The 27,194-nt window shown below is 41.5% G+C and overlaps 1 protein-coding gene across 3 annotated transcripts; it reads right to left on the bottom strand.

Annotated features, from left to right (window-relative positions):
• Positions 1-26,560, bottom strand: LOC101176802 (trans-golgi network vesicle protein 23 homolog C). 3 transcript variants are annotated; one of them, XM_030800727.1, is made up of 7 exons: positions 26,397-26,560; positions 18,593-18,675; positions 16,900-17,044; positions 9,945-10,034; positions 8,370-8,501; positions 3,039-3,167; positions 1-1,156 (listed from the first exon to the last, which is right to left on the bottom strand). In XM_030800727.1, exons 1-7 carry the CDS (start codon positions 26,406-26,408, stop codon positions 1,130-1,132), a joined length of 618 nt encoding a protein of 205 aa, XP_030656587.1. In that variant the 5' UTR covers positions 26,409-26,560; the 3' UTR covers positions 1-1,129. The 3 variants fall into 3 exon arrangements, with proteins under 3 accessions (XP_030656587.1, XP_030656588.1, XP_030656589.1); XM_030800728.1 differs by lacking the exon at positions 26,397-26,560 and adding an exon at positions 25,141-26,388; XM_030800729.1 differs by lacking the exon at positions 26,397-26,560 and adding an exon at positions 26,184-26,388 and having other exon boundaries at positions 196-1,156.
• Between the last annotated feature and the right edge of the window lie 634 nt (positions 26,561-27,194).

Genomic DNA, 27,194 nt, shown 5'->3' on the forward strand with positions numbered 1-27,194 from the left:
TGCCTTGTAAACAGTAGAATTTTATACAAATATAAAGTTTTGCACCTTCAAAGTTATCACTCCAATAAGACACTTATTCAATTAAATAATCTTAAAAACTATTTTAACAATGTACAAATATATTCACAACATAATCTGCTGATTAAGACTTCAACAAAGTTTATAATACCTACAACAGAATTTAGATGCCTACAATAGTTTGCAGATTGGTTTAGTTTATAGTTACATAGATTGCTTTAAGAAATACCATTAATATAAATGCATAATTTACAATATCCCCATTATAGCAAGAAAAAAAATAGATTCAGAAAATAAAATGTCTTTTAGGCATTTATTATGCCAAGTACGTAAATTATTCTCATTATGACATGAGAATAATGCTCTTTTAGTGGTAAAAGATCTATTAGCTCAAGGTCCACTGAAGAGCTTTCAATCTAGCTATCCTTTCTGTAAAATAAATAGAACAGCAGCAATCTCTGGGTATTCCTTAAACTATGATGATTCCACTTATATTAACTGGGCCTTAAGTAGATGACTTCTTACAAATAAAAATAAAATTTTATAAAGTAGGTAATACCACTGGCCTGTTTTCACTTGCTTGCATACATCTAAGAAATTTCCCCACGAGGTACATATTAAAAACTAACAATTATTTCTAACTTATACATAAGCCAAAGTGCTCACTCTTACCATGGAAGCAAAACTTTCTCCTGAAAACAATCTACAAAAATAATATGTAAACATACAGAGCTTTGAGACAGACTAAGAACATCCTCCTACGTTCTATGGATCAAAATGCAAAGGTCTCCATTACCTATGTAAATGAACACTTTCATTGACTTGGGATATACTGGTATTACATGGCCATGTGCATACCTACGGAATGTGCATACCTACACCACAGAACAAATCTTGACAATGTTTCTAGTGCCAACATATACTTTCTAGCCCCAACTGCTGGAAAGGAAATAAAAACTTAATATGAAAACTATTTTTCCATAAATAAAGTTTTTAAGTGGAAAAACAAACCCAACACTCCTCGTTGCAACAGGGACTAAGCTCTAAAAGGTTCAATCAAGAATCTCTTCAGTTGTTCCCCAATGTAACAAAGCACATGAGCTTTCTCTATTCAGGAACTCTGATCATCTCCAGTGTTCTGCAAAAGGCAAAAAACAAACTCCTTAATATCAAAGTTATTTCACTTCAAACACCCTTCAAGGCCTAGGCCTAGGAAAACATTCTATATTTCTAAGCAGAGCATTACCTTACATACAATGGCCCAATCACATTAAAAAGTAGACATGCTAGGCTGGGCACCGTGGCTTACACCTGTAATCCCAGCACTTCGGGAGGCCAAGGCAGGTGGATCATGAAGTCAGGAGATCGAGACCATCCTGGCTAACACGGTGAAACCCCATCTCTACTAAAAATACAAAAAATTAGCCAGGTATGGTGGCAGGCACCTGCAATCCCAGCTACTCAGGAGGCTGAAGCAGGAGAATGGCGTGAACCCGGGAGGTGGAGTTTGCAGTGAGCCGAGATCGTGCCACCGCACTCCAGTCTCGGCAACAGAGAGACTGTCTCAAAAAAAATAAATAACTGAAAATGTAGACATGCGCTAGTGAAGTAAAATCCATGGATACCATCATCCACCCAGCTGTCCAGTTTGTCCCATTTGAGCAGATGCCAGGTACCATGTAAGACACTAACCCTATCCATGATATGCCAGGTTTAAGGTTTAATTTCACCTGTATTCCACGTCTCCTTACCTTCAGAAACACTGAAAATTCTAAGGAAAAAAACCTAATAAGCACATACATGAAAGCTACCCTAAGGTGGACCACAGTAAAGGTATATTGGGGCCATGCAAAAATTCTTCAGAATGAGATGATGATGTCCCTACATGAATATTCATTTTCTCTACTTTTCATCTTCTGTAAGATAAACTGTACAGTAGAATAAAAAGAACAATAAATTTTGAGTACAGAGGGCTGGGTTTAAGATCTAGCTTTGTACCACTTATTAGCTGCATAATCTTAATAATTTAATTTCTCGGGGCTTTAGTAATCTAAAATGTAATCCCTGGACCAGCACCCTCAGTACCACCCAGAAACTTGGGAGAAATGCAAATTATGAGACTCCACTCCCAGATCTACTGAATAAGGAGTCTGGAGGTGGAACCCAGCAATCTTGTGCCCTCTAGGTGATTCTCATGTATGTTCGTGATTGAGAACCCCTGTCCTACATAACACTTGTCCAACCTATTGTACTAACCAAATGCAAGGTATTACTTATATAAAGACCTAGTCACTTTTCCCAAGAGATTTAACCAATAATTACCTATGACTACTACTCATCCTGCTGAAAACCCTGATGTTGGAGTATTATAGTAAAATCCTTATGTTCTAGGGGGAAAAAAACATCTGAGTACAAATGTTATGGTCTTATTGTGATTCAACTGTTCTCCCTAAAACCATACAACATACAGGCTGGGCACGGTGGCTCACGCCTGTAATCCTAGCACTTTGGGAGGCCGAGGCGGGTGGATCACGAGGTCAGGAGATCGAGACCATCCTGGCTAACACGGTGAAACCCCGTCTCTACTGAAAATACAAAAAATTAGCCAGGCGCGGTGGCGGGCGCCTGTAGTCCCAGCTACTCGGGAGGCTGAGGCAGGAGAATGGCATGAACCCGGGAGGCAGAGCTTGCAGTGAGCCGAGATCGCACCACTGCACTCCAGCCTGGGTGACAGAGCGAGACTCCGTCTCAAAAAAAAAAAAAAAAAAAAAAAAAAAAAAAAAAAAGTTATTATCAATGATAGTTTATCCTTCCTGGCTTTAAAATAATTTTAGGATACTGACAATACACTTCCAGAATGTCTTGAACACCCCTGAAGAGCAATTAAAACATCTTTATCATTATATTTAAATAACTATATGCCTTTAAAAAACTTCTGTTCAGGAGTGTTTCATAAAAATTAAATTATGAAAGTTAGAAATAATTGCATTAGTCACTGATCACATCCAGAAAACACTTACTTGTCTTAAAAACTGCTTTCCAAAATATGAAGTAGCCATGCTGGTTAAATTCTTTCTGCTGCCCACCTTACACCTGATGTAACCATACAGGTTGGCACCTTGTAGCACCACACCCATGATAACCACCGCCTGGGACAAGGGAAAAATATAATCAATGGTTACTGGCCTGAAATTGACCTTTCTCTGTGCCATAAATGAGACAAGGCAGATTGTCATGAGAAAGAGGGAAGAGGAAGCCCTGCAAAGCCATGATTGTGCCAGTTGAGACTTTTCCAGAGACAGCTGCCAGAACAGACCCATCTGATAGATGCTCTGCACAAAGCACGAGTCATTCACCCAGCAAGTATTTACTGAACACAACTGCTCTTGTGCCAGGCACCATGCTAGCTGCTGGGGATGCAGTGCAGGGGGAGACTTCTTGCTCTCTGTTTCCCATTGGTCTGTGAGTAAAGTTAGGAAAAGTCAATGAGACTCAGGAAAGGCTCAAATGTTAATTATTCCTATAAGAATTACAGTCAAGAGGTAGATCAAGTTCAATAAACTGAGAGCAGGTAGGGGTGAATCTCTGCTCTATGTGAAAAATGGCTTCTGGTAGCAGGGATAGAACGCCCTAAGGCATAAATCAACAGATGCCTGCCTTCAGTGAGGAGGGAGACAGCTCCAAGGGGAACTGTACTTTTGCAGAGCTGTTTGTTCCTTTGAGTTTCATTTTCTCACCTATGGTGATCCCACTAGGATCAATGAGAAGTGAGAAAAAGAAACTCAAAACCCATTCTTTAAAAATTTCTAATTTATCTTAATTAGAAAAATTGAGACAATGTGAGGAATTCCCAAGGTTAAAGATTCTAATACAGCAATCAGCAAAGTTCTTCTGTAAAGGGCCAAATCATAAATATTTTAGACCATACGGTCTCTGTTGCAATTACTCAACTCTGCTGTTCTAATCCAAAGGCAGCCATAGACAATATAAAATGGGCAAGGCTGTTTTTCAACAAAAACTTACAACAACAGGTGTCAGGCTGGATTTGGTCTGCAGGCCATAGTTTGCCAACCCTTGTTCTGGAATAAACAGCTCATCGACCATTCTACCCTTTTATATCTGTGACAAGCAAAGCAGCTCAATAAAATGTCTTTTTCCAATCTAGATTTATTCTCCTTACCCTTAACAAGATGTATAGCTGATTTTAATGTTTAATTAATAGATTTAAATGTTTGATTAATGAACAGGTTCACATTCCTAGTAAAAGACGAAGTGGTACTTTCTGTTTTAAACTTATGTTTCATGGAATTAAACGTGTTAGTGTAATAAGAGGTTGCTAGTTTCCTAAATAAAACATAAAACTGTGTCTGTATTTGAATAAATTTCCTTTTAATTTCCCATGCTTCTCCAATAGGGGCACTGCTGGGTGTGTATGTATCAACACGCCAGGGTACACTTGAATTCACAGACCAATCACGGGTCCTGCTAAGGCATCAATTTACTCAATGGCAACAAATGTTAAAATCCGTAAGTTAAACTTCTGGTTTAAGACAGTGCAGTGAAGTCAGACATGAAGATCTCCCTCCCCTGAAGGTACAAACAGCAAACAGCATTTTTAAAAACACAAATAAACTAAAACCAACAAACATAAAAAAGGGCTGGTGGCCAAAGAAAGAGCCAGGTTGGAGCAGCTCTACACAGCTCTAAACTCTGCAAATAAGCTCTAAGGAAAATTTCACTAATTACCATCCCCAGCAACTTACAGAAAAGCAAAACACCCAAGAAAAAAATGCAGAAATAGCCCTGACAGCAGAAACTCCTCCCAACTAACAATGACCCAAAAAGGCAGGAAAATCCTTGCAGCTGGCCATAGTGGTGCCACCAGGTGGGAAGAAGGCAGGAGAGGAAGCACAGAAGGATCAATAATCATGACAGCTGATCATCTTAAGAGAAGTGAGGAGGTGGGAGACTCATGGAGAGCCTGAGTGAAGCCCCTTCCTGTCCTATGGTCTTAACCCATTTATTTTTATTATTTTTATTTATGTATTTATTTATTTATTTATTTTTATTTTTTGAGACAGAGTCTCGCTCTGTCGCCCAGGCTGGAGTGCAGTGGCACGATCTTGGCTCACTGCAAACCCTGCCTCCCGGGTTCATGCCATTCTCCTGCCTCAGCCTCCCGAGTAGCTGGAACTACAGGCGCCCACCACCACACCTGGCTAATTTTTCTATTTTTAGAAAAGACAGGGTTTCACTGTGTTAGCCAGAGTGGTCTCGATCTCCTGACCTCGTGATCCGCCCGCCTCGACCTCCCAAAGTGCTGGGATTACAGGCATGAGACACCATGCCCAGCAGTCTTAACCCATTTATGCTGTAGGTTGCAATTTTGTGAATTTTTGCATGAGTGAAAAATCAGACCTTGGTGATGACCTTGAGCAGTAGGATATAAATAACTCCTACATGCTTAGCGTTCCAACAATGGAACACTAGGCATAAGTAGGTTAACACAGGATCAAACTGGCTTTCACATAACCTCTCCCTGTTTTGTTTTAAGGAAGTAGAAACACTGCTAGAAAAAGACTGGGCTGACTCTCCTGGATGGATGCTAAAGCTCCAAGGTCTTACAAACAATCCGAAGCAGAAGGGAGTGCACAGCCAACCAGGTGACAAGAGCTCCACTAAGGAAGAGAATGCAAAACCAGGCAGCCCAGCCTAGACAGCCAGAGCCTGGCAAGTTCTCCACATCACACCTCACACCTGTGTCTTCAGGCCACCAAACCCAGCACTGCAACTCCAGCTCAGAGCAGCAGCCACATGCCTCAGACATCAAGGGAAGGTGGTCAAGGAGGATTCACCCACACTAAACCAGCAGAAAGGGAAAGGGCTGAACAGGGCCCTTGTCACTGTAAAAATAAGCAAAATGGATTAGGAAAAAGGGAAGTGCATTTATGTAAAACTATAGCAAAAAAAGAAAAAAAAAGCATGGTATACAGAAGATAAGTGAAGAATCTACTCGGAAAGAAAAAAAAACCCACCAAAATAAAAGCATTCCTGGGACTATTTCACCCTACAGAAAAACCTAAAGATAAGAACTTAAAAAGCATGAGGGTGAGATAACAAGAGATGAAAATGGAGCTAACAAAGCTAAGGAAATACAGAGAGAAGCCTTAGCTGAGCACCTAAAATAGTTACTGTTCTCTCCTCACACTCTCTACCCCATTACTTTGTATCATTAACTAACATCCCCTACTGTATTTTTTACTGTCTGTCTACCTTCCACTAGAACATAAGCTCTACTGGAGCAGTCAACTTGTTTACCTGTCCCCTAACTTATCCCCCTGTGTTCCCAGACAGCTCTGATATAAGAGTGAATTCTTAAAATTGCTGAGTAAACAAGGAAAAAATAATTAAAGCAACAAGAAAATAGTAGATGAGAACAAATAAAAATGATCCAACATAAACATAACTGGTACCTCAAAATTAAAGGTCAAAGCATAGAACATAAATAAATGCAAAGATTTAACAGAAAAAAATTTTCCTGATTCCAAGCAAAAGTTCAGTCTGCCTGTCAGAAAGGCACACAGACTCCAGAAAACTTGATATGGAAAGATAAATACAGATACATCTGGGTTACACAAACTAAAAAAAAAAAAAAAAAAAACACCTTATGGGGAGAGATTACAAAGGTTAAGTAAGCCTGGCCTCAGACTTCTCCAAAATATTCAATAAAAGAAAATGACGGAATAGCATGTCCCAAAAAGAAACAAACTGTGACCCAAGAATATTAATCCAGCCAGGTCGTCATTTAAGAATAGTCAACAGGCTCATATGTTTAAACATGAGTCAAAAGAAAATGTAGCCAACCAATAAGTAAAAGGAGAAGCTGCAGTGAGACTGGTGATAGGCAATGAATCGACTTTTTTAAAAAACAGATCAAAGACTGAACAACCAGTAAGAAATATGTTTTCAAATGATAGCTATTATAAAACTTGGTAACACAAAAATAACATTGGAACAAACAAGAGAGAAAGGAGGAAACTCATAGGAAGGAATATGAGTGTTTATTTTCTTCCCTTTCTAAACAGAGTCTATTAAGTCAATAAACAGGTTTAAGTACATTAATTAATGTTACAAAGAAAACCACTAGAAGGACTAAAATAAGACTATAATAAGCAAAACTCTAGAGGTAGGAGGAGGGAGAAGTTAAAGAAACCATATCAGTGTAAAGTTTCCCATTTTCCAGAGCAGGAAATCCATAAATATTGAATAAATTTCCTAATTCGTGAAAGAGGGTAATGATATAAACATATAAAGTAATTAAAGGTAACCACTAGAAGAACTGAAAAAAGACAGTAAGCTTCCAAATCCAAAGAAGGAAAGTATGAATGTATGAGCACACACAAAGAAAAAAAGAACGTATATCGCAAAATAGGACTAAGAAAATACTACAAATTAGGAGGAAAAACATAATTAAGGCCAAAATATATCTGATATCAATAAATATGTGAAATTTTTTCACACAATATTTATTGATATCAGATATAAGATGGGATAAGAAAAAATAATGCAAGATATAAGAAAGAATAAGACTCACAAATTGGGTCAAGTGAGAAACTACATTTTCCAAAGACAGCAGCAACAATATCTCCTCTTCCACAAAGTCTTCTAGCACCTTCTTATTCCTTATCAAGAGTAGAGCCTAATTCCCATTTCCTTGAATGTGGGTGGGCAGCAGAAGTGATGCTATGACATCTTAGGCTAGATTGTAAAAGCCTGTGAGCTAGAACACCCCACAAGTCAAGTACTGGGCCACCATGTAAGCAGTCCCACCATGAGGCCACCATGCCATGAGAAAAGCCCAAACGAAGGCACATGGAAAAACATGTGGAGAGGCCATGGGACCTCATGAAGAGGAGACGGCTCACAACCCCCATCATTCCAACTACTGTCTGACTACAACTACTCAAGACCCCAAGCCAGAATCTCCCAGCAGGGCCCTTCCCAAGATCCAGACCCAGAGAAACTGTGCGATAATGGCTGTTGTCGCTCTAAGCCACTATGTTTTGGGGTGATTTGTTAGGCAGCAATAGGTAACCGAAACAGATTACCAACCATTATTTCCAGAAAAAACCACTAATATCCTAGAAAATGGTGGGAAGGGGTCTTTTAGGATCTCTTCTCCAGTATTATAGAAAAAGGTAAAGTTGGGAAGCAAAACTTGGGAATTACATGATGAAGCTGCCTATTCAAGATAGGTCCCTAATGATAAGGACTCAGTTGTAGTTGTTGCTTCCTATGATTACCAGCAGATATCTTAATGGATTATTTGAAAGTTCTACACTGATACTCACCAACCACTTTACTCTGAAGGAGAAGAGTGCACTAAAGGCAAATATCACCCACAGCACTGGACAGGCAATAAGTCCCAACCAAAAGATTCTTGATTCAGCCTCTGACACAGTTTTATTCTCTTGAGAGGACTCCTATAAAAGAACATAAATTCAATCATCATGTTGTGAGATTTATCAAAGTTCAACATGTTTAATAAAAAACATATTACCCACAAGTTCAAATATTAATACACACAGCCCAATTCCTAAGTTAGAACCCCAAAATACATGACTATCGCTCTTGTAATTTTAGGAACTGATCTATATTAACTCAAGAATTTTGCATTTTCGGCCGGGCGCGGTGGCTCACGCTTGTAATCCCAGCACTTTGGGAGGCCGAGGCGGGCGGATCATGAGGGCAGGAGATCGAGACCACGGTGAAACCCCGTCTCTACTAAAAATACAAAAAAAAAAAATTAGCCGGGCGTGGTGGCGGGCGCCTGTAGTCCCAGCTACTCGGAGAGGCTGTGGCAGGAGAATGGCGTGAACCTGGGAGGCGGAGCTTGCAGTGAGCCGAGATCACGCCACTGCACTCCAGCCTGGGTGACAGAGCGAGACTCTTTCTCAAAAAAAAAAAAAAAAGAATTTTGCATTTTCAGGGCAGAATGGATGGTTTACCACAACTCATGAAGTAAAGAGTGGTCTCTGACAGGCTTCTATTCAATTCTTCTTGCACTTGTACTATTTATTCATAAGGAAGCTCTAAATGATACCTTTCTGACTAATGATCAAGGAAATCACAGTTATAATCATTCTGGAGACTAAAAGGTCAAATTAGGGTCCAGAGGGAAAAAAAAATGCAATCAAGGGATTCTGGACAATAATCAAAATGTCTTAGCAATACCCAGGAATTTACAAGGGTGGTAAGTTGTTTCCAAGGTAGATTCTACAATATAAAAGAATACAGGCTCATTGAACACAGTGCCACTTTCTTAAAATAACTTGTCAATACCCTTGGTGTCCTGTTGCCAAGAATTTGGTCCTCTGCTTCCAAAACTTATTTCCACGAGGAAAGTGAATGTTCACTATAGTGCAGCAGGCTAACCCAAAACAGACCAGGACCCCCAGGGCTCCTGAAGGCAGAAGCTTGAAGAACAGAGTGCTCCGACCAGATATGCTATCCAGCTGCACTCCTCCTCCTTTTTCCTGCCCAGAAATGAAAGACGACCACAGGAGCAAAGACACAACAAGACGCTGAAAGCAGTTATCTGCTGGGCGTAGAGGGATTTATGGAGATACTAACGAAGGCAACACAGAGATCTTTTATCAGCAATCCTTGACAGGCAGCTTAGAACACTGTATAAACTCTGACCCAGTGTCTTCCCTCAAAGGATTCTGTTCGGTATATTGCTTGCTTCTGGTCTGAACTAGACAGAAAAATGCATTAAATTCTAGAAGGCCATCTCCTTTAGTGCTGACATGCCAAGTGATTTGGCATAGTGTTTTTAATTCTGAATACTTCATCTTCCAATATTTAAATATAATCTACAAATAATTTAGCTGATAACACTACTTAAAACAAAAAAGGCACTTTACCTTTCTAGATTCAAACACCCAATGGCTCTTTCCATCTTCATCAATGTGATTCCACCAACGTAGGCCAACCATTAGTCTACCTGTGACATTCTGGTGAAGATTAATATAAACAGGCACATTTTAAAAGCATTACTTAAAGATCTATCACAAGCTCCTATCTTAGTGTAACATTTCACAAACAAAAACCTTCAGCTTTACCTCCATAATATCCAGTTAGCAAAGACTAACATGTATCAGGCCTGGCTAAACGATTAAGTAAAATGGTAATGGCAGGACTAATAGGGGTAGAGGTGACAGAGCAAGCAACAAATCCACCCATAAACATTACCCCTTCTCTTTTCCCTCATGAACAATTTGCCCTTTCTCCAGTTCTCTAATTTTCCCTAAACCCCTTGCTATTTGGTTACTGTGACCTACTTTACATCCTGACTATAGCTACACGTATTTTACAACTATATATCCCTAAAAATGATTATAGACACTGGCCTTCAGTCAGTCTTTCAAGTGTACCAAGCTCTTTTCCTACTTACTAAGGTAACAGATTAGGTTGATAGCTTTCCTAATGTTTATTTACTCAACAAATATTTACTGAGTATCTACTATGTGCTGGTAATACAACAGTGACTAACAGATACCAACTCTTCCCTCAGGGAAAGAGGTGAAGAGAGGCAGACAACCAATGCACAAATGTACCATTACCAACTGAGGTAAGCTGCAAGAGAAAAGTGTGGGATGCTTGAAGAGTATAACAGGGAAATTTGATCTAGTCTGGGTATCAGAAAATGACTCTCTGAGGAGTCAACATTTGGAATGAAATATAAAGGATAAATAAGAATCAATAGTACTGTGGATGTTTAATTAATGGTGTCCACTAATAGATTCAGTGGTTCTGTGAACCTCGATGGGTAAAAAAAATGTTATCTTCATTTTCATTAACCTCTGTCCGAAATTGAGCATATCTTTAAATTATGAATGTAGACAACAAACTATGAATGTAGGTAAAATTAAAAACACCCTAACACAATAGAAATCACAGACTTTTTATTTTGTACTATATTTGCTGCAGTTACCTCAAAATATCGTAGCTTTGTTTTTTGTTTTGCTTTGTTTTTTGTTTTTGAGACAGAGTTTCGCTCTTGTTGCCCAGGCTGGCATGCAATGGGGCGATCTCAGCTCATCGCAACCTCTGCCTCCTGGGTTCAAGCGATTCTCCTGCCTCAGCCTCCCAAGTAGCAGGGATTACAGGCATGCACCATCACGCCCAGCTAATTTTGTATTTTTAGTAGAGATGGGGTTTCTCCATGTTGGTCAGGCTGGTCTCAAACTCCCAACCTCAGGTGATTCACCCGCCTTGGCCTCCCAAAGTGCTGGGATTACAGGCATGAGCCACCGCGCCCGGCCTCAAAATACTATTTATGCTCACCACTGCTTTGAAAGTAGTTAGCATATCATTAAATTATGAATGTAGACAACAAACTGTGAATATAGGTAAAATTAAAAACGCCCTGACACAATAGAAACCACAGACATTTTTCATTTTGTACTATACTTGCTGCAGTTATTTTAATATATTGTTTATGCTCACCACTGCTTTGAAAGTAATTAGACCTGCCACTAGATCTTACCATTAATAAATTCATAAAGTATAGTAGTCCTCCCTTACCTGCAGGGGATACATTCCAAGACCCCCAGCAGATGCCTGAAATTGTGAGTAACACCAAACCTTATATATGCTATATTTTTTCCTATATGTACATACCTATGATAATGCCTAATTTATAAATAAGGCACAGTTAAGAGATTAATAACAAGAAATAAAAATAGAACAATTATAACAACATAATCTAATAAAAGTTATGTGAATGTAGTTCTCTCTCCTCACATAGTATCTTACTGTTTAGTGTAGCGTATAGCAGTAACTGAAACCGCAGAAAGTGAAACCTCAGATAATGGGGGAACTACTACACATACAACTCAATCAGAAATTTACCTTTTTAATATTTTTAAATGTTATTTCAATATAAGTGACTTCCTTTGAAATCTTATGTATTTTATATATGTGAAAACATTATTCATGAGTCTATGAAAGGGGCCTATGGCATAAAAAGATTAGGAATCCCATTATGAAGGTGATGTGGGAGCAAGAAGAGCATTCCAGATAGAGCAGCAGGCACTGATATCCTAATGAAGAAAGCACAATCTATGGATTTATGGGACTTGGTCATTAATTGGATATGGAGTAGGAAGGAGGCAACTGATACATTTCTGGTTTGCTCAAGTAAAAAAATAGTGATTCCAGGCCCCGTGAAAGGGAACACTCAAAGAAGAAGAGCTTTTAGGGAGTGGAAGATGACAAGTAGTATTTTATACATGTTAAGATATAAGATGTTGGCCGAGCGCGGTGGCTCACGCTTGTAATCCCAGCACTTCGGGAGGCCGAGGCGGGCGGATCACGAGGTCAGGAGATCGAGACCATGGTGAAACCCCGTCTCCACTAAAAATACAAAAAAATTAGCCGGGCGTGGTGGCGGGCGCCTGTAGTCCCAGCTACTCGGAGAGGCTGAGGCAGGAGAATGGCGTGAACCCGGGAGGCGGAGCTTGCAGTGAGCCGAGATCGCGCCACTACACTCCAGCCTGGGCGACAGAGCGAGACTCCGTCTCAAAAAAAAAAAAAAAAAAAAAAGATATAAGATGCCTGGCCAGGCATGGTGGCTCACTTGGGTTCAAGACCAGCCTGGCTAACATAGTGAAACCCTGTCTCTACTAAAAATACAAAAATTCGCTGGGCATGGTGGTGCATGCCTGTAGTCTCAGCATCCAGGAGGGTGAGGCAGAAGAATCGCCTGAACCCTGGGAGGTGGAGGTTGCAGTGAACTGAGATCGCACCACTGCATTCCAGCTTGGGTGACAAAGCGAGATTTCGTCTCAGAAAAAAAAGATTTGAGATGCCTTCAAGACAGCCACATAAAAACGTCAAGAAGACACATGGAGGGGCCTTGAGTTGTGAAGACAAACCTGAATGGAGATACAGATCTGGGAGTCAACACAGCTTACAGATCAGCAATTGAAACCAGAAGCACAGATGGCACTCCTTAGGAAAGGAATACAGGAGAAGAAAAGGAAGAGTCTTATGAGACCAAAATTCCTATGGGAGAGATGCTAAGTTAAAAAAAAAAAAAAAAAAAGCTGGCAAGGGAGACCTAAACCAGAGTCTCTTCCATAGGTATCTTCAAAGAATGCCCCTCAATACTTTCAAACTCTTCTATGTTCCCATTTTCTCACTCTTTATTTCCTGCTTTTATCTTTATTAGTTTATTTTCCTAATTTCTCAGGCTTATTGCTTGTTTTTGAAACTTCTGGACTCAAGTAGCCCATTATTTTCCCTCTTTCTTGTGTAAAATAAAAGCCTTTAGTCTATTATTTTCCCTCTGAATTCAGTTTTTGACATATTCAGAAAGCTTAACTGTAAATGATCACCATTAAGGTATAAATAACCTATATTTACAGTTTTTGCTTCCTTTTAAACCCAAGATACGTAGTAGTTTGCTTTTTAAAAAGAATTTCAATTTTGACAACTACTTTCTATTAATTTCTAGTTCTGTTTCATTGGACTAGAAAATGTAGGTGCTTTGGGCAATTTTATTTCGATATTCTTCACAGTGATATTTAAGTCAATTTTTGTAAATGCTCCACAGGCACTTAACAGGAAAGTATTCTCTCTGTCATATAAAGCCCCAAATACTGCATTTAATTGATGTTGCTAATTATTTCACTCAGATCCTTCAGAACTTATTTATTTTTTGGCACTTTGGTTTGTTAAAGATAGTAGTTTGTTAGACTTATCATAATGCTTTTCTATCTTCTAATATTTCTAATTCTTTTACTATACATAGTTTGATATAATTTTACTGTGAATGATCTTCACTGTGATTCATAAAATGACCTTTTTGTTTCTCTTAGTGCTCTTACTCTGATTCATATCTCATCTGATAATAATACAATGCCAAGTTTCTTTTTGTTTGAGTGGATCTGATATTATCTTTGCCTTCTTTTATTTTTTCTAATGTCATTAATTTGGTTAGATCTTTTGTTTGGACTTTGATTTTGGACCAATCTTAGTATTCTTGTCTTTAAATGGGTAGTTTAATCAAATTACATTTACTATTATAAGGAATTTGCTATTACTTACATCACTTTATACATGTACTTTCTGATTTAAGTTTCCTTGACAGTTGCTTTGTTTTCCTTCTTTTGCTCTATGAACTGTTTTACTTGCTCCATCTTCTCCAGTGTTGCAGAAGATACACGACTGGTTTTAAATTTTACTAATAATTGCCATTAATTTTTTTCTTTTTTTTTTTTTTTTTTTTGAGACGGAGTCTTGCTCTGTTGCCCAGGCTAGAGTACAGTGGTGCGATCTCAGTTCACTGCAAGCTCCGCCTCCCGGGTTCACGCCATTCTCCTGCCTCAGCCTCCCGAGTAGCTGGGACTACAGGCACCCGCCACTATGCCCAGCTCTTTTTTTTTTTTGTATTTTTAGTAGAGATGGGGTTTCACCATGTTAGCCAGGATGGTCTCAATCTCCTGCCCTCATGATCCGCCCGCCTCGGCCTCCCAAAGTGCTGGGATTACAGGCATGAGCCACCACGCCCGGCCATAGTTGCCATTAAATTTTTAAAACCATTATTTAACCTTTTTTACTCAATTTGTCAGAGTGAAGAATAAAATAAAAACCAATATAAGCTTTAGCATTTAAGCATACCTTTAAATTATTTTCCGTTCTCTACCTCTTCTTTATCTTCATTAACATCCCCTAGGGCAAGCCTATCCAACCCTCTGCCCACAGGCCTCATGCTGCCCAGGACAGCTTTGAATGCAGCCCAAGAGAAATTTGTAAACTTTCTTAAAACATTATGCGATTTTTTTGTGTGTAATTTTTTTTTTAAGCTCATCAGCTAATGTTAGTGTATTTTATGTGTGGCCCAAGACAATTCTTTCTTCCACTGTGGCCCTGGGAAACCAAAAGATTGGACACCTAGGGGTTTAGATGAAGATTGCTTTTTTGTTTTTTTTAGTAAGTACATTGAGATTTATAACAATTATGACATATCTCTATTTTAACTGTTTCAGAACCCTGCTTATCCCAAGTCCACTTAATAATTTCCCTATTCTTGACTTCTTAATTTTGCTTCATATCTCCATTGTTTGGCTATCTATAATTTTGCCAAGGATAAAAGGGTGCCATTTTTTAAGCCCTTGTTTAAAAACAAAAACAAATAAACAAATAAACCTTATCAGAAAATAAACTATTTTGTTCATATTTTTTAAAACTCTAAACCCAGAAAAATTTTAAGAGTTTGGAAATTACCAGGAAGAAGTGACCGGAAAGCATGTTCTATTTGGCTGAACAGAAATTTTATGAACAAAAAGAAACGTATATCAAAACTGTGAGTAGTATGTACTAAATACTTTAGAGCATAAAGTAACAGAAGAAATTCAAAGAAATGCAAGCCAAAGAAGACTGGACAAAAGAAAAACCTAAAGAAAACAGACCTTTGAAATCTTCCTTCTCAGCATTATGTGGCCTATGGAAGCTGGCCATCACCAAGCCAACCACTTCTGATATCTTTAAGAATTAAAAGATAGCCAGGCACGGTGGCTCACGCCTGTAATCCCAGCACTTTGGGAGGCTGAGGCAGGCAGATCACCTGAGGTCAGAAGTTCGAGACCAGCCTGACCAACATGGAGAAACCCCATCTGTACTAAAAATACAAAAAAATTAGCCAGGCGTGGTGGTGCATGCCTGTAATCCCAGCTACTCGGGAGGCTGAGGCAGGAGAATCACCTGAACCCAAGAGGCAGAGGTTGCAGTGAGCCAAGATCATGCCACTGCACACCAGCCTGGGCAACAAGAGACAAACTCCGTGTCAAAAAAAAAAGAATTAAAAGATCTAAAACTGGCTACATTGGTGGGTGTGAATAGGGTTGTAACATCTTACTAGTCTTTAAATCAGTATATGTCTCTGAAACTCCAAAATTAGCCTTTGATTTTTTTCTCCACTATTTTACTATGAATATTTTCAAACACACAAAGTTAAATTTTACAGTGAATACCCAAATATCTATCATCTAGAGTCCATATTTAATATTTTATTATGCTTACTTGATTATCTATTTATCCATGTACCTATCTGTCCATCCATCCATCTCTCTAATCATTGTTCTTGAGTTTGAAACCATTTCTTACACTCCTTTCTATCCCCTACAGCAGGGTGTCTCAACCTTGGCACAACTGACATTTTGGGTCAGGTAATTCTTTGTTGCAGGGGGGGCTGTCCTGTGTGTTAGGATATTTAGCAGCATACCTGCCCTCTATCCACTAGATGTCAATAGCACACTCCTCCCACCTCCAGTCATGACAACCAAAAACGTTTTTGGACACTGACAAATATTCAGTGGGTGGCAAGTTTTGTCTCTGGTTGAGAAACACTGCCCTAAAGCATCCATAGTAGCCTTTGCAAAAGGTAGGTATTTTTTAGGTATTTGTGGACAAACTACACTGGGGCCTTATCTAGAAATTACATACAACACACCTACAGGTAAGCCTGAAGCAAAACCCATGGTATGGATTAGAAGCAACATTGTAGGGTCTATGGTTGCTAGTCACGTTTGTTTGTTTATTTGACTTTAAAGCTGATGTAGGTTAGAATATGGCACAGAAAAATCAGCAGCACATTAACCTACATGTCTCATCTTGTATTGTCAAAGGGAAAAAAATGAAAAAAAAAAAAAAAACAAAAAAAAAACCACATGCAATTTGATATATCTAGCACTTTAACACAGATGAGGTTTGAAGTAACAAAAGATTAACAATAATGCAAAATGCTAACTCTCATATTTTTATACATCATTTTCATATTAAATATAATTTTAAAATAAAAACAATCAAAATTACCTTCACTGCCCAAAAGTCACATGACAACAGCAAGATAATTGTCACCATACAGGTAATAAAGCTGCTGCTGAGCAACTCACAGAGAAGATAGACGACGATTGCACTGACTCGAAAGAATAAGTGGAAAAACGATGCTACTGGATGTCTGAAAACCAAAACACAATGAAAGAAATGCAATTACATTTTACTACAGGTACTAGCAAATGCAGAGGAAAATGTTTTAGCCATGGTGTAACTGTGAAGAGTTTTGTCAAAATAAAAGAGATGACTTTAGGAGAAAGCAAACCTCCTAGCTCTCTTTTTCTTAAGCCCCACTATTTGACTAGGCCCTGTAGTTACAGAAAATACACTATGCACTGATGACTTTAACACTTCATTAAATATAAACTTTCACAAAATATATAATAAAGAACTTTACCTCGCTTGGAGAAATAAGCAAACTGTATCTTAGAATTTGAATCCTATTTTCAAATCATGCCAAAAGAATTCCTTAGCCCTCAGAAATCACTCAGACATTAAGACAAAGTTACCAGGTAGAGTTTGTTTGTTACTTTCTTTTTTCTTTTTTTTTTTTTGAGACAGAGTCTCGCTCTGTCGTCCAGGCTGGAGTGTGGTGGCGCGAACTCAGCTCACTGCAAACTCCACCTCCCAGGTTCACGCCATTCTCCTGCCTCAGCCTCCTGAGTAGCTGGGACTACAGGTGCGTGCGAACTCAGCTCACTGCAAACTCCACCTCCCAGGTTCACGCCATTCTCCTGCCTCAGCCTCCTGAGTAGCTGGGACTACAGGTGCCCGCCACCACGCCCGGCTAATTTTTTGTATTTTTAGTAGAGATGGGGTTTCACCATGTTAGCCAGGATGGTCTCAATCTCCTGACCTCATGATCCGCCCACCTCAGCCTCCCAAGTGCTGGGATTAGAGGCGTGAGCCATCAGGCCCAGCCTGTTTCTTGTTTTTTAATAGCTTTTTTGAGATATAATTCACATATCATACAATTTACTTATTTAAGGTAAACAATCTAATGGTTTGTAGTACATTCACAGAGTTGTACAACCATCACTCCAATTTTACCACTTTTCATAACCCCAGACATAATCTTTGTATGCACTGGCAGTCATTCCCCATTTACATTCAAACCCCTCAGCTTCTAGCAACAGCTAATCTATCTTCTGTCTCTACAGATTTGCCTATTCTGGACATTTCATATAAATGAAATCATACACTATGTGGTCTTTTGTGACTGGCATGAAAGATGAAAGAAAAGTAAAAAACAGCATTTTAGCAGGGTTCAGGTAGAATTTACTTTCGATAAGTGAATTTCTTTAGAGAGAATTTAGAATAGAAATGCTATGTGATTTTGAAATGTGCACAATAAATCAAAATGTAACGTATCTATAGAAACTATAAAGAAATGGTACATTCTTGGAAAACAGCACAGAATTAAAAACACAGGGGTTCAAATAATTGGATTTGCTGATTTTAAAACTCAGTATTAAGTAAAATTCCATATGCTAATTATTTGCAAGAAAATCTGAAATGTCATCTTTGTCTTACACTAAATGTCAAACTAGCAACATGCAGTATTCACAAGCACATTGAAACAACTCTGCCTTGACTCCCATCAGCTAGCATGACGACATACATACAGAACGGCACTGGACATTAACACAGCTCATGCAACTTCTCCTCCTACCTGATTTTGGCTTTTCTTGGTCTATTAGTCGTCTCCTCTTCCGCATCAAACAGTGAAACATCTTCAGTGTCATCATTACTATCCTGGTAGGAAAAATAAATGTCAAGAAGCAAAACGAAATTCAGTGTTTATACAGCCACTGCATGCAAAGCTGCATACTCATCAAAACAGAAGATAAAATAATGTGGTTACAGCATCAGGAATTCAAAACCTAGGAAAAGGACACATGCAGATCCTCCACCCTGCCTCCTCAAATCATCTGGCAAAAACCCCAGGGATAATCCAAGTCTCAGCTGCTCCATCCCTGCCCCTAGGCTGCACCATCTGAGAAAACTCTGGGGTGCAGATGAGGCTACTACAAACTTAACACCTATCCTCCTCACCTGTTCTCTCCCAAGTCACAGAGCAAGCCGAGGCTACTGGGGATAATCTCAAGGTTTCCGGCTCCTTCACAAAATCATCTGACTGCATACTTAGTTCCATGACCCCTTCTCACAACTCCCTCTCTTCTTATCCAAGGCTAAACCAATTATTTGTGCTCAGAATAACTTTTTTCACGCCTCCTCGGGGACCTGTTTCATCATTTTCCCCTTTATTTACACATTCTTCTATCTTCAAGTCTATCTATTGGATCTTTCTTTTTTGTTGTTGTTGAAATGGAGTTTTGTTCATCACCCAGGCTGGAGTGCAATGGCACGATCTTGGCTCACTGCAACCTCCACCTCCTGGGTTCAAACGATTCTCCTGCCTCAGCCTCCCAAGTTGCTGGGATTACAGGCGTGTGCCATCACACCCAGCTAATTTTCCTATTTTTAGTTGAGACAGGGTTTCACCATGTTGGCCAGGCTGGTCTTGAACTCCTGACCTCAGGTGATCTGCCCGCCTCGGCCTCCCAAAGTGCTGGGAGTACAGGCATGAGCCACCATGCCCGGCCTCTATTGAAATCTTTCTGATCAGCATATGCATATAAACTTCTTCAAGGCTACTTATTAAGGCAAAAAAAGATTTTTTTAAGAACCCTGATCCTGAATCTCCCCTTCAATTCTCTACCTTCCCAAAGCATTGCTTCCTTTTACAACCTCAGACTTTTTTTTTTTTTTTTGGAGATAGAGTCTTACTCTGTTGCTCAGGCTGGAGTGCAGTGGCGCGGCCTCAGCTCACTGCAACCTCTGCCTCCTGGGTTCAAGCGATTCTCCTGCCTCACCTTCCCAAGTAGCTGGGACTACAGGTGCGTGCCGCCACGCCCGGCTAATTTTTTGTATTTTTTTAGTAGAGAAAGAGTTTCACCATGTTAGCCAGGAGATTTCATGACCTTGTGACCCACCCACCTCGGCCTCCCAAAGTGCTGGAATTACAGGCGTGAGCCACCACGCCCGGCCCCATAACCTTAGGCTTCTAAGAGTGGTTCACACCTCAATTCACTGCAATTCCTCTCAACTAGGAGAAACCTGCTCCTGTTCCTCTCCTAGTGCCACTCACCAGTCTCCCTGCCTTTATCCGTCTCTATTCCAGCCTCTCCTTTACATTACCCAGAGCAATCCTCCCAATATGGAAATCACACCATGTCACTCTACTGCTCAAATTTTTCAATGGCATCCCTACAAGTATAGGATAAAATTTAACTCCTTCACATAAAGCATAGATCACGGAATCTAATGCCCCCTATTTGCTTCTGACACTGTCTTCATTGAGCACTGTTGAGCACTGAAGCAATACTGTTACCACACGGTCTCTAAGAAACACTACGATCTCTCTCGCATCTCCTGCCTTTCACATGTTGTCTCAGAAAACTCTTCCCTTCCCCATGCCCTACCCACCACCAGACAAATACCAAATCATCCTTCAAGTTTTTTTAGCTCAAATACTGAAATAGCTGAAAACCTGTCTCTGAAATCCCCATGTTCCCACAGCACTTGGACAAATCTCCATTTGAACAATGATCTCAGAGTATTCCTACTGCACGTCTACCAGCTCCTACACCTCCATATAGATTAAGCTGCTGGACGACCTAGAAGACAAGGTCTTTTTTTTTTTTTTTTTTTGAGACAGAGTCTTGCTCTGTCGCCCAGGCTGGAGTACAGTGGTACGGTCTCGGCTTACTGCAACCTCTACCTCCTGGGTTCAAGCCATTCTAGTGCCTCAGCCTCCTGAGTAGCTGGGATTACAGGAGTGTGTCTCGGCTAATTAGCCTGGGTAATTTTTGTATTTTTAGTAGAGACAGAGTCTCACCATGTTGGCCAGGCTGGTTTCAAACTCCTGACCTCAAGCGATCCGCCCACCTCACCCTCCCAAAGTGCTGGGATTATAGGTGTGAGCCACCACGCCCAACCAGGACTGTCTTTGCATTGTAATAAATCCTGGTGTCTAGCAGAGCATTCAGCCAAGTGCTACAATATTTGTTGAAGGCATGAGTAAATAAGCAAAGGAGGCTATAATATCCAGCTGACTGTGATCAGGACTGAGAAATCTAAGTGCAAATGGGAGCCAAGGAAGGAAGCAAATCATTCCTACTACAGGGCACTGGAGAAGCTTTCTGGAGGAGAGTTTGTCAGCTGGGCCCTGACAGTCCACATAGGCCTCCCTAGACTAGGTATATTTTGAAAGGCACAGGTGGGAATACAGGAAGTTTGTCTAAGAAATGGCCAAGTAGCCCATGCAGTAAGTGATGGACGCGAGAAGCTCCTATTGAGCTAGGGCTGAAAAGGTAAAATGGATTCAGATCTATGAGACTAGTGGTTCTCAACCTTGGCTACAATTAGAATGCTCTTTTTCTTTAAAAAAAAAAAAAAAAAAAAAAAAAAAGCTGATACTTGGGTCCAGCCCTTAGTGGTTCAGATATAATTGCTTTGAGGTGTGATCATAACGTAGAGCAAGATTGAGATCCACCTTATGATGATATGAATAAAAAGCTGAGGCCTTCTGCTCTCGATCCCAACAGTCTAATCGCCATCCAGCAGCCAGGGAGGCTTTTTCACATCAAATCATATCATTCCCCTACTGAAACCCCTCAGCACTATGACTGAAAAACAGACTCCCTATCATGACCTATCATGATCTGGTCCCTGCCAATCTCTAAGACCTTATCTCAGGCCACTCACTCTTCATTAACTGTGGTAGGCTGAATACCTCCTCACCCCTGCCAAAGATGTTTAGCTTCTAATCCCTGGAACCTGTGAATACGTAAATTTACTTGGCAAAAAGAATTTCACAGATGAGATTAAGTTAAGGATCTTGAGGTCAAGAGATTACCCTGGATTACCCAGGCTGGCCAGATGACGTGATCACAATGGTCCTTAAAAGAGAAACAAAGGAGGGTCAGTGAGAGAAGGTGATGAAACGAGCAAAGTAGAGATGAGAGACAGAGATGTGAACAGGCTATGCTGATGGCATTAAGATGGGGAAGGGATCCCGGGTGTTTAGAAGCTGAAACAGGCAAGGAAACTGATTCTCCAGAACCCCTACACACACCTTGATGTTTAACCCCTTGAGCCTCATTCTGGACTTCTGACCACCAGAACTTTACAACAGTACATATGAATTTGCTGCTGCAGTAGCAATAGGAAATTTATACAGTACCTAAGCTCCTGCCAGACTGGCCTTTTTTTTTTTTTTGAGACAGGGTCTGGCTCTCGCCCAGGCTGGAGTGCAGTGAAGCAATCAGGGGTCACTACTGCAGGCTCTACATCTCAGCCTCCTGAGTGCTGCAAGCCACCATACCTAATATTTTAATTTCTTGCAGAAATGGGGTCTCGCTATGTTGCCCAGGCTAGTCTCAAACTCCCGGGCTCAAGCAATTCTCCTGCCTTGGTCTCCCAAAGTGCTACAATTAGAGGCATGAGCCACCATGCCCAGGCTGGCCTTCTTTTCAGTTCCTTAAGCATGCCAAACTTGGGCCCCACCAGGTTCTTTTGCACTTATGGTTCATACTACCTAGAACACTCTTCTCTTACCCTGCTCTTTGAAAGACTGATTTCTTCTCATTTATTCAGTAAATACTGAGTGCCTACCAAGTGCCAGGTACTGCTGTAAATGGTACAGATTTAAAAAAAAAAAAAAAAAGACCAATAGCTCTGCACTCCTGGAGTTACATTTACTAAGATGGGGAAGACCATGGACACAAAAGATTTCGGGGCAAAATCAGCAGTTTGATTTTGGACATTTTAAGATGCTAGTATTTTTAAAACCAAAAAGCATTGAGAGGGAGATCCATTGGAGTGTTCTAAGTGTAAGACTGCATGTTCTGACTCACCTGTTAAAAAGAGAATTCTGGCTACTGTAGTAAAAATCTGGGGGGGGAGGGGAGAGGAAGGAGGGACAAAAGCACGAAGCTAGGAGACTAGTTAGGAAACTACTTTAATCACTAGGCCAAGAAGTAATGGCTTGGTCTAGGGTGGATGCAGTGGAGGTGATGAAAAATAGATTCCAAATACATTTTAAGGTAGAGCTGACAGGATTTGCTGATGGATTGACTGGGGAGGTGGAGGAAGGGTAAATAAAAGGAATCAAGGAAGATTCCAAAGTTTTTGTCCTGAACAACTAAAAAGATAAAGATGGCTAAGACAGACTCTTGGCATTCCAATAATTAGAGATCACAAAGATTAGAATAGGCAGTGGGGACTGAAAAAGAAGAACCAAGGAACGTGAGGTGAGCCAGGGGTAGTGTCCTGGAAACCAAACAAAGTGCCTCCAGGAGGAGGATCCATCATCTGTGTCAAATGCTGCTCACAAGTAAGATGAAAACCAAAGAGAGACCACTGTACCTTTTTTTTTTTTTTTTTTTTTGAGACGGAGTCTCGCTGTGTCGCCAAGCTGGAGTGCAATGGCGTGATCTTGGCTCACTGCAACCTCTGCCTCCCGGGTTCAAGCGATTCCCCTGCCTCAGCCTCAGCCTCCCAAGTAGCCAAGACTTCAGGCATGTGCCACCACACCCAGGTAATTTTTGTATTTTTAGTAGAGACGGGGTTTCACCATGTTGGCCAGGATGGTCTCAATCTCTTGACCTCATGATCCACCCACCCCGGCCTCCCAAAGTGCTGGGATTACAGCCATGAGCCCCGCGCCCAGCCATGACCACAGTATTTTTAACAGGTCATCGGGGAACTCAGTAGGAGCAGTTCCAGTATGGTTGGGAGAGGGGAAGAAAGGCTGACTAGAATGAATACAAGAGAGACTAGAAGAATTAAAAGACAAGTATACATGATACAAGTCTTTAAAGGAAAAAGAATGGGGTAACCAGTGAAAGAGCATGTGGTGTCAAGTCTTCATTTTTTAAGGTAAGAGAAATCAAAACATGTTTATATGTTGATGTGAGCAAATGTTTAAAAGGATTAAAAAATTGATGAAGCAAGAGAATTACTGGAACAATGCCTTCAAGTAGGCAAGAGGAGATGGAAACCAGGACACAGTAAACAGGAAGACCTAAGAATGGAGCACTGACAGTCCAATTATCATAAAAGAATATGAGACCCTGAGTAAACATGCAAATAAATAGGCAGCTAGTGTGAAAATCGTCTTCAGATGGCTTCCATTTTCAGTGAAACAAGAAGCAACGTTACCAGCGGAGAGAGGATAAGAGAAGAAACGTTGAAGATTTTAGTTTTAATAGTTGCCTAAGGTGAGAGGGTGAAGGGGCTATGGAAATGTAGAATGACCGCCTGGCAGCACTAAGGGCTCGACTGAGGTTCACGTCACAAACTTATCAAGTGGGAACAGTCAGCCGGGTCTGGCAGCTCCCGCTTGTAATCCCAGCACTTTGGAAGGCCGAGGCGGGTGCATCACCTAAGGTCAGGAGTTCAAGACCAGCCTGGTTAACATGGTGAAACCCCATCTCTACTAAAAATACAAAAATTAGCCGGGCGTGGTGGCAGGCGCCTGTAGTCCCAGCTACTCTGGAGGGTGAGGCAGAAGAATCGCTTGAACCCGGGAGGCGGAGGTTGCAGTGAGCCGAGATCACACCATTGCACTCCAGCCTGGGCAACAAGAGTGAAACTCCGTCTCATAAATGAATAAATAAATAAATAAAGAGTGGGAACAGTCGGCACGGTTGTGTTTCTCCAGCCTCATCCGGCCTGGGCGCAGGTTCAAATGTCAGAAGCATGGGAACCTGAACAACTCCACCTTCAATAGGAGCTGGGTAAAATGAGGCTGAAACCTACTGGGCTACATTCCCAGACAGGGCATTCTAAGTGATGAGATATGATGAGGTCAGCACAAAATACAGGTCATAAGACCTCGCTGAAAACATAGGTTGCAATAAAGGAGCCAGCCAAAACCCACCAAGACCAAGATGGCCATGAGAGTGACCACTGGTCGTCCTCACTACTACACTCCCATCAGCGCCATGCCAGTTTACAAATGCCATGGCAACATCAGGAAGTTACTCTCTATGATCTAAACAGGGGAGGAATGAATAATCCACCCCTTGTTAACCATATCACTAAGAAATAACCATAAAAATGGGCCACCAGCAGCCCTCCAGGCTGCTCTATGGAGTAGCCATTCCTTTACTTTCTTAATAAACTTGCTTTCATTTTGCACTGTGGACTCACCCTTAATTTCCTTCTTGCCTGATCCAAGAACCTTTTTTTTTTTTTTTTGAGACGGAGTCTCCCTCTGTCGCCGCGCTGGAGTGCAATGGCCCGATCTCGGCTCACTGCAACCTCTGCCTCCCCAGTTCAAGCCATTCTCCTGCCTCAGCCTCCCGAGTATCTGGGACTACAGGCGTGCACCACTACGCCCAACTGATTTCTGTATTTTTAGTAGAGACAGGGTTTCACCATGTTGGCCAGGATGGTCTCAATCTCTTGACCTCATGATCCACCCACCTCGTCCTCCCAAAGTGCTGGGATTACAGGCGTGAGTCACCACGCCCGGCCAAGGACCCTCTTTTCGGCTCTGGATCGGGACACCGTTCCTGTAATATAGCTAAATTTAATCATTATTAGATTTTCTCCACTCAAGGCATCTTCTCATAAGCAGTCTTTCCTGACCATAAATCTTAGTTGTCCTATCCTCAGACACTTGTTATTTCAACACCCTGCCTTTGCAACTAACTGAAAATATCTTTGGTGATATAATTTATCGGGTCTCCCCACCCCACCCCCATCTCCTACAACCCACTTTCCTAACTCGAAAATACGGGGCAAGAAACCTGTCTATACTGGTCACAGCCCTATCCCTGGGCCTACAACCGTGTCTGAGTCATAGTAATCCCTCAACAAATTATGTGTGAACCGAAAGAAAAGAACCGAAAGAAAAAAACACTTAAGACAATCTAAGTGACCATAAACAGTTTTTTCTAAAAAGATTATTAATCTTACTAGTCTCTGGTTGCCAACATGTGGACTACAATTAACTCTAAGAGCATAAAGGAGAGAATCACCAACATTAGTTTGGAAACAGCAACTTGAAAGCAAGGCTCTGGCAGCGTCGCCGATTCCTACAAGATCGCGTCGCACCCCTGGGTGTCAAGGAGCTAACAGGCCCGCAGGCCGCTCCTCCTCACCTCCACCCCCGCACTAAGGGCTGAGGAAAGAGAGACACCCCGCTCGCTCTGGTTAACAATGGGCATCTCCACAGCCGCAAGCAATACCTGCTCAGCGCCGCACGGGTCACGCCTCCCCCAGAGGCCTCAGAACCCCTAGCTGCCCTCCTCAGACAACTATCCACAGCCCTCCACTCCCGGCCGCCCCGCTCCTCCTCGAGTTCGAGTAGCGGGCGCGGGGGACGCGGACTCCAGTACCACGGAACCTGCAGAGCCAGTCCCAGGAGCCGAAAACCTCCCAGCGCGCCCTCAGCCCCTCACCTGCTGCAACATGGCCACCCTACGCCAGCCCTCTTCCGGGAGCCACGTCAGCGTAGCAGCGTACGGGTCCGGGTCGAAACTGGCGCGACCCGTCACCAAGGGCCACGATGAACCACTATACGGGACTCAGTCCGGCCTCACTTCCGCTTTGAGGGAGCAACTCCAGGGGCGGGGCGAGCGGGGGCGGGGCGAGCGGGGGCGGGGCGAGCGGGGGCGGGGCGAGCGGGGGCGGGGCGAGCGGGGGCGGGGCGAGCGGGGGCGGGGCGAGCGGCCCGGACACGGCGGAGGCGGAACCTGAGCCTGGAGCAGGAGTGAAAGGGAAAGGCATTGGGGCCGCAGTGGGCTCTAAGTGGAAAGCTTCATGGTCTGTTTTGCGGCAAGTGTTTGCTGTCCACCCAATGCAAATTCTAAAGTCGTTCCCGCCAGCGTCGCTGCCCGGAATGCAGGGGGGCGGGGTTTTATTCTATAATTTAATTTTCTTTGAATATTTTACAAAGACGTACTTCTGTACAGTATTACTTTTGTACTTTAAATTGTAGAAGCAACTTTTTAAAATATGCTCTTGCAGAGAAGTAAAACGTTAAGAAAAACAAGGCACGAGGACTCTAGAATAAGTAATGGACGGTATTATTATGGGATGTACAACCTTAGACGCCAGGAAACTAAGGAATAGCAGTTGAGACCTTGCGCCCTGGAGCTTGGGCGCCTGGGTCCTCTATTACCAATCATATCACCAACCTTTATGTACTTCTTTCGTCAGTCGTAAAGTGGGGGTGATAATGGTTTCCTTACAGTGTA

This window comes from Nomascus leucogenys, chromosome 19 (genome assembly GCF_006542625.1).
Source record: "Nomascus leucogenys isolate Asia chromosome 19, Asia_NLE_v1, whole genome shotgun sequence".
In the NCBI taxonomy this organism is placed as follows: domain Eukaryota; kingdom Metazoa; phylum Chordata; class Mammalia; order Primates; family Hylobatidae; genus Nomascus; species Nomascus leucogenys.